Below are 12945 nucleotides of genomic sequence, written 5' to 3' on the forward strand. Positions count from 1 at the left end.
GGAAATAATTGGAAATGTTCTTCATAATAGATTTTACCTGGTTATTCTTTTCTATGATCTATATTATGGTCAGATATAGAAATTATATATTTAAAATTACTAGACTTGTACCTCTAATTTAGCCAGGAATTACTGTGAACAATGTAATTTTAGGTGATACAGCTATCTATATCTTATGTATGTCTCAACACATATCTTCCTATTTAGCATAAGATACACATTCAAAAATGGCATGTCTTTAAGGAACCATATACTGAATTAATACATAACCCTTTCTCTATATTTGATGATATAATGAGAAAAAGTCACCATTTACATAACAGAGCTTTCAGAATCTTCAGCTATTAAATATTGATGGTGATGTTAATGGCAAACCTCTTTTCAAATACATATATAATTTATTGTTATTGTGTCTAAACCTCTATAAGCCTAATATAGAGCTCCGATTCTACTAAAACCAGTAACAAGTGATTTATCTTGACTAGCAAATCTACTTAAACCAAGAGTGGAATTTTGACTTCTAGGCTTACAGTTCAAGCTGAATGCCCAATGCACTTGGAGGATTTTCCAATGGACGCTCACTCGTGCCCACTGAAATTTGGAAGCTGTAAGTATAAGGATAAAAGTATGTCTTAAATCAATAATGCCACCAGTAGTCAACATCTCTGCTGGATCATGCAGTTTCTTCTCTTCTTATGGAATGCATAATAAGTGACCTATGGAATACAGAAGTGAAAGCCATGGTGGTTGCCCTCAAAGAACCAGCTGGAGTATCCCATGGCTCCCTCAAGCATTTTCATCCATGTTTTTCAGTTTAAAACATCATTTCTTTTGCTACAATAAAAAAAACTATGTGTTATAGTTTGTGTATAAAACTAAATCAGAGACTATTGTAGAGCCAGTCCTATACTTTATTCATATTTTCTCCTAAGACTATCATTTTTTAAAATGTAAAGTTATTTTTTTTCAGTTTAGAATGAATTATATATGACAAATTTTACCATTTGCCTGCTATTTGACTGTTATTTGGGCCAGAAAAAGAGATAAAGCCCGTTCAGTTGTCTGTCTACCGTTTACCTGATGGGAGAAGCTCTTTTTCTTTTTAAAATACATTTAATGAAGATGAAAAAATTGGAAGGTTACACATCAGTATCTTCTGTGAAGATAGAACATTTCTAAAAGTTTCTGTGCCTCTGGCCATTCTCTGGGTCACTGGGTTGTATCTTATATGTCAAGCAGAAGCATTCACACTATGGAATAATGGAAAGCGCGAAGTCAGGTCATCTTTCTGGGCCCACAGGACAATCCAGGAAGTTTCGGAATTAATTCATCAATGTAGCTTAGCAGCTGCCTTCTTTCTGAAGAATCCTTCTTCCCTGACCTCCTTAGAAACTGTGCTTTTTCTGATATCCCATTTTTGTGCATTCTGAGCAGCTTTAGGCTTTTCTTCTACTTCTGTGAAATAGAAGTTTACACTTCTAACCTGATTAACTGTACTGACAGACTGAGTAAGGAAGCAAGTATCTTCTCTGCGACTACCAACTCGGTGAAAATAGAATGGTCAATAGAGAATGTAGATTCCTCTATTGATTTGAGGATGCCAGTTTTGTGGAGAGGTTCAAGCTTATTTGCTTTGTATATCCTTGTAGCAGCTGTCAGTCCTTAATTTTCTCTGAGAGCATCCTCTGGGCTTAACCACAAGCCTTTCTTTATTGCCATGGGAACCATCACTTCAAAACTGGCATTTCTTCCAATATTATTTAAGATAGTCAGTCATGTTATACAACGTAAACACAGTGTTGAGAAAACCAGAACAGATGCAGCAGAGAGGCTCATTTGCATTGCATAAGTGACATTAAAGGCAAACTTGAAAAGCTTTGGCACCCAAAAGAATTTCTGCAAGATGCAGTAATGATGTGGGAAGGACAAATGTTTTCAGTAGATGAGGTATTGTTACTATGACATCAGATGTCAATGACAAGATGCCGCAACACTGAAAATAAGAGAAATTTGCTTGGAAGGGTTTGATTTCCAATTGAAAGCTTTACAGAGTGTAGCTACAAAGTCAAAGGGTATGAGTGCCTGAAAATATTATAGTTTGCCCCATCCAGAATGCATATGGCCAACACACAAAGTTTCTGGCCTTATTCTTCTTCTATGTAATTATTGCTTATTTTTTATTTTGCTTTCTTTACATTCATGTTCTGACACATAGCACAAGCCGTTTCTTTATCTCTTCCTTTTCCTTGTGTATCGCAAGTGCTTGAGGCGTCTGTGTTAGCAGTATGGACAGCAGTGTGGAGGGGGAGAACAGCGCCGGCACAAAATAAGTTTGGCAGAAGCAACCGTGACATTATCTGGCAGCTATTTCTTGCTCTGTTTCAGAAGGAGCACTATTCTAAAATAATTGAATTTCTGGATCTTTGTCATTCTCCTCAAATAAAAGAAGCCTCTTTTCTGTATTCATGCAATTTAAAGTTCCTTATTGTTTTACTGTTATCACTATATCGCCTTAGATCTTTATATATTTATTGTTTCATTTGACTTGAAACTTTCTGAGTGTGAGTATTACAGTACTCTCTGGGGGAGCCCTCCCCCCCCCAAAAAAAACGGAAAACTTACATTTTTTGGATAAAAGTTAATAGTTCAAAATTATTTAAGAATATACTCATTGATTACTGGGTTTAAGCCAGTGAAAATGCATATGTATAATGTAGACTAACATTCAAACATATATTGCTTAAATAAGTTAAATATATTCACTCAACGAAATCCTCATTTCAAAGTGGGATTTAAAAGGAAGTTGTAAAACAAACTGCCTTCTTCTTTTCAAAATGTGTTTTGTTTTGTGTTCAATTTTGTGTATGTGTGTCTGTGTGTCTGTGTCTATGTGTGTGTTTGTGCATTTCTGTGGGGTAAGTACACATGACTGCAGACACTTACAGAAGCCAGAAGAGGGCAGCAGATCACCGGGAGATGGAGTTTCAGGAAATTGTGAGCCCAGCTAGTGTTGGTGCTGAGAACCAAACTCTGGTTTTCTGCAGGACTATTACCTGCTTTCAACTGCTGAGCCGTTTCTCCAGCCTGTCCTTTGCACTTATACTTTATTAATAAACATAGCGATGGCCTCTTGACTTACCTATTGGTTTGAGCACAAGGGGGTGCATCTGAGCTGCATTGAATTATATTCTGTTTCTTCTCCTATCACAACTGTAAAAAATATACAAAAGACATTTAGACTAGTTAATGAAATGCAGCAAATTATTTTAATAGACATATAAAAGATAGATCTTTTTTGCAATGTGTTCATGAACTATTATCAGATATGGAGATTTCATGTTATTTACACAGCTTAATCATAATCTAACAGGAACAAATTGAGAACGTCAATAGGATAGCTTTTGCCCATCTGTATCTCATTATTTCTTACAAGAATATCATCACTTTTATGGACTTTCATTTCTGTTAGTTATTTCTAACGATGAGATGAAAATTCAAGCAATGTTTGTTTGATATTTTAAATTGTGCAGCACTGGAAATGCTCTTGTAGAAGGGACCATCATGGGAACCAAAACAAGCCACTTGATGAACTATAAATGAATGCTTAGTTAACTACATTGCTAACTTATTGCTTAATGTTTTCAGTGGCATCACAAGTGATTATTTCATTGAAATTAGCTAATTGGTAATTTAGACTCTAGAAAAACTCCATTTAACATGAATATTTTTCTATGAAAGTATGTATGTACAAACACACCTATAAATATGTATATATATACCTATTTTTAGAATCCTATTTCAAAAATTGTTTAACATAATTTATTTGAGGATGTATAAATCCACGGATAAATATAAGGAGTATTTCATTGATATTAGTATTAGTAGCAACATTCAAAAAGCCGTATATTATTGAATATCATTAAAAGACCATACAGCTAATGACAAGCATACATATTAATATCCATTGTGTTGCACCTGATACTTGAATGGAAATCAAATTAGGTCACAGACACTAGCTCAAGTTCACTAATAGAAACACCTCAGTACCATGAAACTATGTGCAAAAACTTTTACAGAATAAATAAATAAATAAATAAATAAATAAATAAATAAATAAATAAATAAATAAATAAATATGATTTCAAGTTTCATGGAAACCTGACTAGTCCTGTTTCCTCCCTGGTTGTGAATATCAGTATCATGCCATGTTTTGTTTCCCATACTGCCACATAGAAAACAGGACAAAGAAGTTCTCTAAAGGTTGACAGTAGAGCAGGAATTATCCCTGTCATATTTACAATTGTAAAGAGACTCGCTGCATAGAGATAGGAGCTCTCAGATGTTATAAAGTAGTACGCTTACAAGGACATAGAAAATTGATAATGCCAGATGTATGACCTCTGCTCAACTCCAAAGGAAGCTCATTTCTGATAAGGTCTTCATTTTGGTCAAATACATTTTCTCTTTCAATTAATTCTCAACTTAACTGGAATACTATATAATTGTAGTCTCTGATGCTGGTATTCATTAATTAACTTATAAATGAATATGTTTGAAAATGCATCTATAATGAGATGGAGGTATATAATCTTCTGCTTTATTTTTTATGCCAACAATTAGTTCTCATTGTTTTAGTTAAATGCCTTCATTCGTGATAACTAAATTCATTATCTCTTAACTAAATAATTTGAATTTACAGAAAACAAAGCACTTTGGATTATAATTTTTATCTTATGGGTGATCACCGTTTTAAAATAAACTATATAATACCTTCATTGCTTATTTTCACAATGCCTTCCTCAGCTACTTCAGCACTGAGGAAATGTTATGATCATCTTGAAAGTCAATGATTTTGTTTCTGCCTCTAAAGAGAAATTTACTCACCACCTCTCAAAGTGGTACCAATGAAAACGGGTCTTTGTTCATTACTGTTTTTTCTGACCCTCTTTATCCCTATAATTTTAACCTTATAAATTCAAAGTACACATTTTCCTCTAAATCTGTGATCTCTAAATGTTTATTTTTGGATAAATATTGATTCTATTAAGTCTGCAACGGTAGACCAATCATTCTGTTAGTGTTTCTTATTCAAATGTCTATAACATTTGTTTTTCGTTTCTGACAGATGCATACACCACCTCAGAAGTCACTTATATTTGGACTTATAATGCTTCTGACTCCGTTCAGGTTGCTCCTGATGGGTCTAGGTTAAATCAGTATGATTTGCTGGGTCAGTCAATCGGGAAGGAGACAATTAAATCCAGCACAGGTTAGTAACATTTTCTAATAAAATCTAATGTTCCACCCCCCCAAGATTAGTAGGTTAAAACGATATAAAAAAATGTCAGAAAATTGAAAACATTTTACCTTTGAGCTCTGTGGACTAACTGCACAAATTATTTGGAAGCTTTTTGAGACATTCGTAATCAAAGACAATTCTTTTTTTAAAGCAGGTACTGCGACGAGATTCAGAAACCATGTTTTAAAACAAACTTAACTACTGGACACTTAAAAATATCATCTTCTCAGACCAGACAACTTTATCATTTTCCTTCAAAGTAGTGATACCTATTTCCCTAGTTTTCTTATTCTTTTTCTCCTATTGTGGATAATTTATGATTGTTCAACCCTTGATTTCTGGGTAATTGCCCCTGGTCTGCAGGGAAAGCGCCTCTTTTAGGCCACCCTCAGTAAAGAAAAAGGCAGCTGTGTAGAATAATTATCTTCCATCTGGAAATAATTAAGACTGTAGGAGAAAAAAAAAAGAAGGTAAGTATGAGAATTAGATAAAAACTGACGGGAGCAAATGACAGCAGGTATATGGCGAGAGAAAGTCAGAATTGGTGATGGAGTTAAAGAGAAAAATCTGGTCCAAAAGAGCAGTGGCAGTGGTAACACCAGTTACTAGTGTTATTAAGGTCCTGGAGGGATGGGCAATCAATTCCTGCAGCCAGCACATAGGTTGTACCAATGGACAGGTGGGACACAAGGCAATAAGATAAACTACTGGCAGAGTTTTTAGAATCTTGCTGGGGAGTGGGCATGATCCAAAGAGAACAATGAACACCATGTCATGGAGCATAGCACTGCAAGGTGGTTGATACTGTGTCATTCTTTCTAAAATACTCTTTTTCTTCTAATGAGACATTTCTATTTTTTTATAGTTTTCATGAAACCAATGTGACCATTTCTTCCTTTTTTATCAGGAACTGTTATTCTTCTAATCCCTTCCATTTCCAAATTGTTCTGACTATTGACAATTACAGTTCCTTAAGCTTCTTAAATTCTCCTTCCAGGTGAATATACTGTAATGACAGCTCATTTCCACTTGAAAAGAAAAATTGGGTATTTTGTGATTCAGACCTATCTGCCTTGCATCATGACTGTCATTCTCTCCCAAGTGTCATTCTGGCTTAACAGAGAATCTGTGCCTGCAAGAACTGTGTTTGGTGAGTGAATGCCTGCAGTACAGCACATTTTGTTTCCAAGTGTACTTCTCAAAGTTTCTCTCTTTTGATGCTTGCCACATCAATGCCTTGTGATATGCAGTTCAGGAGATGTTGATTCTACTTTATAGATGAGAAAGCAGAGGTTCTGAACTATAAACTGTAATCAGTACCATACTGTTATCAAAGACTTAAATTACCCAAATAACTTGGAGACACATTTAGTTTTTTATTTTATTTTTCTGTTTAATCACACTGCTTTTTAATGTTCTTCTCTATCCTGCCAGATGAAAGTGTTTTTGAGATCTTAATTCAGGGTTGAGGAATATTATCTCTAAAGCTTTTCCTTGTTAACATTTTTCTTTCTTTCTTTCTTTTTAAATGAAAAAGAGTGATGTTAATTCTTCCAGTTAGAGAACATGGAAAACATTGATTTGGACTTTGTTTACTTCCACAGGGACATTTGATTTTCTTAATTAAAAATGGGGAAGTTTTCAGATGTAAGAGGGGAATATCATGATCTTAGACTTTGTGTATTTACTTTCGCGTTGTTTCGAAACGAAGAAATGTAACCTATGCATTTCAGATGAGAGGAAAAGTCATTCATTTAAGTATATTTGATACCACCACTTCTGATCTTTTGTGACATGTCTGAGACTGCCTCTAGTCTCTTTATGGCTGAGATTTACGACTCACATAACCAGGCCCACTCAAAATTCAAGTTCTTAAAACAATGAAGGAGATTTTGGCAATATAGTCTCTTACATAGTAAAGATTGAACACATTCTATAAAAATATATTATCTTTGTTTCTTTGTGTTTGTGGTACTCTCCTTCAGTTATGAAAGTGTTGTTGAGAACTTATGTTAAGTACTGTAACCAGAAACTGGGAATGCAAAACACGCAATATATAGTTCCGGCATGCAGGTGGTTTGGTTAGTGAACGAAAACAGAATAACTAGAGAATAATGGCAGTGTGGGATGACCGCTTTATCGCAGAGGCACATTCACCCTGCTATAGAAACCAAAAGTCAAAATTAATGACTAAAATGGTGACTTAATACTTGAGACATGGCTTAACAATATTGTGAGCAGAAAGAATGGGCAAAATCATAGCCGAGGAGAAGGAAATGTTCAGTAATGTTGAGGGCATGGTATGTTTGTGACAATTATTTTGGTGATGGACTATGAAGTTACAGATAAAGATCTAGTGTAAGGCCAAAATGAGAAAGCGCTTCAGTTCATCTTAATAGAATGAACTTTCAGCTGCATAATAGGCAATCCTGTTCAGTATTCTGATGCCATGGCGTTGTTAAAGGTCTAAGAAAAAGGCTGGCTATTTAATATATCCTATATGTTTTGTTTTGATAAATACTTTGTTGGGTATTATTGACACATATAATGTTATGCATATTTAAAATATATAATCCAACGAGTATATACATGAAACTGTCACGGTCATTACTTTCCAACTTTCTCTTATTCCTTTCCATTATTAGTTTGTTGGGGGAACTTATTTTTTTGGGGGGAACTTATATATTAAGTTCCATTCTTTTGACATAATTTGTTCGCATCACACAGCATTGTTAGTTACAGACATTAGGCTGTGTGGCAGGTTTACTAAAATGTATAATTTTGAAAGTTATTCTTTTTATGATTAATATGATCCTATTTATATTTTAGAAAAATTTGGCACCTTTGTAGAAGCTGAAATATAAGAAAAAGCCAGAGGCATTGAATAAGGTTAGAGAGACACTTAAGTAGTCCAGTGGAATTAAATAAAGAATTAATAAAGAAGATGTAGGCAATAAAGAAGAAAAGGAAAGGTAGGGAAAAGATCCAGGAGTTTGGGTATACATTTATCAAAACTATATAAAAATTTAAAAATAATATTTAAAGCAACTTTATTTATATATGTGAATAATATCATCATTTTTTGAACTACAAAAGCAAAATGAACAGAGTAGAAAAGTTAGAAAAATTAGTATACTTTAGGAAATGCAGATTTAGATTTTGAAGTTACATTTAATACCACGTTTCAGTACAGTGAGTGAACAGGAGTAGTTCATAGAACATAAAAGAGTAACAGAGCATAATATTAAACATGGAAATTATTGGTTGACTGGTAATAAAATTTATGAATTTAGAACTTACATACCAGATAAATTAGTTAGGTGAATGTGGAACCAGAGGACAGAAGTCTTATGAATTTCAAAGGGTAAGATATTGAGACTTAAAATCTGAAAAGAATGATCAGAAAATTAGAAAGAAAAATACAAGTTCAAAATTACATAAACAGGTTTACAGAGAGAGCTAAACACATGATCTTCCACTGAAATCAAGTCTTAGCCATTATAGATTTTATATATAAACACACACACGTAATAACAATAATATATATTAGCCTCTTATACATTTTTATGGGCCAGTTCTAGAAAGAGCTAAACAGACACAATATGCCCTAAGAAAAGGATGGAAGACCATTTTGTGTTAGGCAACTTCTGCATGGACCATTCCTTGAAATGTGGTTGGTCGATAAGTTGTCTTCTGTCTTTCATCTTCTTTCCATCTTTCTTCCTTTTGTTCTTTCTTCCTTCCTTTCTTTCTTTCTTCCTTTCCTCCTCCTTCCTCCCACCTCTTTTCCTTTCTTTCTTTCCTTTTTGTAAAAATCAATTTAAATTTTTGTTTTTTATTTTCCTCTTTTAGCATAGAAATGGAGTTGAGAGAAAGGGTGGAAGGGAACATGAAGTTGAGTGGCTAATGAGGTGAGGAATATCTAAGAAGTTTTGGGATAGAGGAAAGAATATAATCAATGTAGATTGTATGAAAATAGCCAATAAACTTCTAAACAAAGAAAAGGGAAAATGAAAGAAAATGGAGAAAAGAGATAGCTGAACAATTTTAAAATGTATACGTATCTGTATAAAATTTCTTGAAGATGATATTTAGAAAAAGATTTATCTACAAAATAAACTGTGGCCTAAAATTGTCAGCACATGATTATATATTTAATGTCAATGTTTTCTTTGTAGTAACATTACATAATGTTATTAATTCTCTTTTTTTATTATTTATTTATTTATTAAAGATTTCTGCCTCCTCCCCGCCACCGCCTCCCATTTCCCCCCCTCCCCCAATCAACTCCCCCTCCCTCATCAGCCCAAAGAGCAGTCAGGGTTCCCTGCCCTGTGGAAAGTCCAAGGACCACCCACCTCCTTCCAGGTCTAGTAAGGTGAGCATCCAAACTGCCTAGGCTCCCACAAAGCCAGTACCTGCAGTAGGATCAAAACCCAGTGCCATTGTTCTTGAGTTCTCAGTAGTCCTCATTGTCCGCTATGTTCAGCGAATCCGGTTTTATCCCATGCTTTTTCAGACCCAGGCCAGCTGACTAAAAAGCATTGACATGGTTTTCATGAAGTGGTTTATTAGTTAGCTATTTTCCAAACACATACTTTGTTCAATGCCTTTGTGCATAGTGTGTGAGAAAGTAAATTAGGTATAGTACAGTAATGTCCTGACTGTACTGTTATGTCACTCCATAGGGCACTACTACCAGACTACTCCCAGCTTCCTCTTCTGCTGCTTTGTTAATGGATATATATATATATATATATATATATATATATATATATATATATATATATTGACACCGATCAAATTTCATTGCACTTACACTTACTTGGTTTCGGGCATGTCTCACTCATAATCTGGAAAGTAGGTGCACATTGTTAGATAGTTAAGAGAACATTTCAGAAATGAAACAACATCAGCAAAGAAATGGGCAAAGACACAGAAAATGCTATGCCTTGTAGATGGTTATCTATAATGGCACCAATCAGATTTCATTGCACTTGTACTTATTTGGTTTTTGGCATGTCTCACTCATCATCTGGAAAGTAAGTGCACATTGTGACTGCTATATGACTTGAAACATATGTTCTACATGATAATGATAAACATGTACCAAATAAATGGATGTAATCATATGATTCACAATAATGGACAATTTCTCAGTATTAAACTCACTACTCCTTTAAACACAATTAGAGCAATGGTATATGCTATCTAAGCATCAGGAGTATTGTAAATACCAACAAGGGAAGGAAAGCCACACAAGATAATCCTGTACAAAACTATAAAGTGGGAATTTAAAAAGTGAAGGTATGTTAAAAATAGTTAAGAGAAAATTTCAGAAATAGAATCAACATGAGCAAAGAAATGGGCAGAGATACAGAAAATTATATACAATAGTGAAAAATGCAAATTAGTAAAATGCACACTGGAAAGAGAGAAAAATCAAAGAAATCTCTACCCGACAGAAACAGTTATGAGTTTTTCTCATGTGCACATGGAATATTACCCAGGATAGATGATGTTTGGGGCTACAAAAACCACTTCTCATCCTAATTAAAGTAATTAAAATGATTCCCAGGTCCTTCTTCAAATATAGCAATGACATCAATAATTAGAAACAATAAAACTGGAAATATGTGGTAATGAAATAAACACATAAAGAACCAGCTATCCAAACAGTAAGTCACTTAGGAAATCAGATTATGCATGGAGGAAAGAGCATGCAAGCATAGTGTGGTTAGGTTTAATCATAATTATAGAATTCATTAGAAGCAATGCTCAGATGAGAATTCACAGTAATTGGCATCTATTTTAACAAAGAAAAAGACTCAAATAAATAATCTAAATTATTGTTTTAGATCAGAAAACAGATAAATCAAATGAGTATAGAGTCAAAAAATAAGAATTAAAAAGAAATAAAATTAGAAAATATGAAAGCAATAGCTTAAGTAATCAGAACCAAAAGCTCATTTCTTCTAAATATCAGCACAATTAGCAAACCACCAGACAAAAGGGAAAAAAAATCAGAAACCTAAAATTGGTGTAGACTTTGCCATCAACTTTATGGAATGTTAGCAGACCACAATAAAATTATATGACAAGTCTACATCAACAACTTAAGTCCTCTTTATGGGATAGATTTCTAGAAAAATACAAATTAACTTATGAAATCTCAAAAGATTTAAAGAAGTTCAGTGAGTAGCCACTTTGAACAGAAAAGCATCAGGTACCAAGTGGATCCAATGATGAACTTGATCAAGCTCTCAAAGCTTTAGCACCAATCATCTTCAAGACCAGACAAAGCAACACTGAATTTGGGTATCAGTCATTTCTTAGAATTGAGATGCAGATATTTTCTCAGATACATCTTTACAGCATTGAAAAATTACTGATGAAAATCAAAACATAACGTTGACAGAAATATCAGAAATATTCATGATAATGACTTCTAAAGCAAAGCTGAATGACTTCCAAAGAACAGATAATAGAGATTTTATGGAAAATAGTACTATAGTAATGAAAAAGAGAACTTGAAGAATAGAAGAGACACACAATAGGGGTTATGTAAATATATAAGTTGTATAAAATAAATAATACTATTTGTTCAATAGAGAATATAAAGAAAAGAACTTTACTAAGGTCTACAAGGTTTTCAGGGCATAAAACATAGACATGCAGATTTCAAAAGAAACCAGTACAAAATACCCAATTATTAAGAGTTGTGATAAAAACATCAATATATACTTTACTCCAAATCAGCAAAACGTGTGAGAGTTAAGACTGCCAAATTTGACTCTAAAACACATACAAATGTTTTAAATGATTTGTGATGAATGTGAATATAAAATTGAAATGTAACACTTAGGAGCTGGCGACCACCAAAGTGGTTGCTACATAAACATAAGGACCTGTGGGGGGAAGCAAAATAATAGAAAAAAGGAAAATGGCATGCTTGTTAATCCTTGCTCTGGAGTAGTGGAAACAGCAGAATTCACTGGTGCTTGCTCATAGCCAGAAAACCTTAATTAGCCATCACTCGGCTAATGAGAGATCCTGTCTCAAAACACAAGAAGGCCAGGTTGATAACTAGACTCTTTCCAGGCTTTCCCACCTAACTTCACCTAAACACATGGTAGGAGAAGAGGACCATCTCCTGCAAGCTGTCCTCTGACCCATAAATGCCCACCATGATGTGTGCACACACACATTCATACTAAATAAATATTAGAAAAATTAAATGAAATGAAAACAGTCTTTATGGAATGTTTTCTAATGTTGCATTCTGGCCTCCACACATATGTACATATCTCTATGCACACCTACATAAACATATGTACCAGCACACACACATGAGAAAGAAAGAGAGAGGAGAGAGAGAGAGAGAGAGAGAGAGAGAGAGAGAGAGAGAGAGAGAGCGCAATAATATATGATTTAAAATGTAGACTTAAGGACTAAGAGCAATTTTTTTTCAAATGGATGCTGTTAAATGGTGAAAACATTCTTGTCAAAAATTCTAAAAGATATTCATTATAGTTAGTATAACTCCACATGGTGTATGTATTGTTTAGGGGCAGGTGAAGGACAGAAAATGTTGCACTGAATTTTAACACATTTTACTCCGTACTCCATCCTCTCTTTACTGCTGC

The 12945-nt window shown here is 34.0% G+C and overlaps 1 protein-coding gene across 3 annotated transcripts in view; it reads left to right on the top strand.

Moving 5' to 3' along the window:
* Gabra2 (gamma-aminobutyric acid type A receptor subunit alpha2) overlaps window positions 1-12945 on the top strand; it is a 128286-nt gene that overhangs the window by 72847 nt on the left and 42494 nt on the right. For all 3 annotated transcript variants that reach the window (XM_075943147.1, XM_075943146.1, XM_075943148.1), the window contains exons 6-8: window positions 525-607; window positions 5126-5269; window positions 6297-6449. In XM_075943147.1, the coding sequence (XP_075799262.1) occupies window positions 525-607; window positions 5126-5269; window positions 6297-6449 (380 nt within the window). The remainder of the gene's footprint in view (window positions 1-524; window positions 608-5125; window positions 5270-6296; window positions 6450-12945) is intronic.

The sequence above is a fragment of the Microtus pennsylvanicus genome, chromosome 12, assembly GCF_037038515.1.
Source record: "Microtus pennsylvanicus isolate mMicPen1 chromosome 12, mMicPen1.hap1, whole genome shotgun sequence".
NCBI lineage: Eukaryota > Metazoa > Chordata > Mammalia > Rodentia > Cricetidae > Microtus > Microtus pennsylvanicus.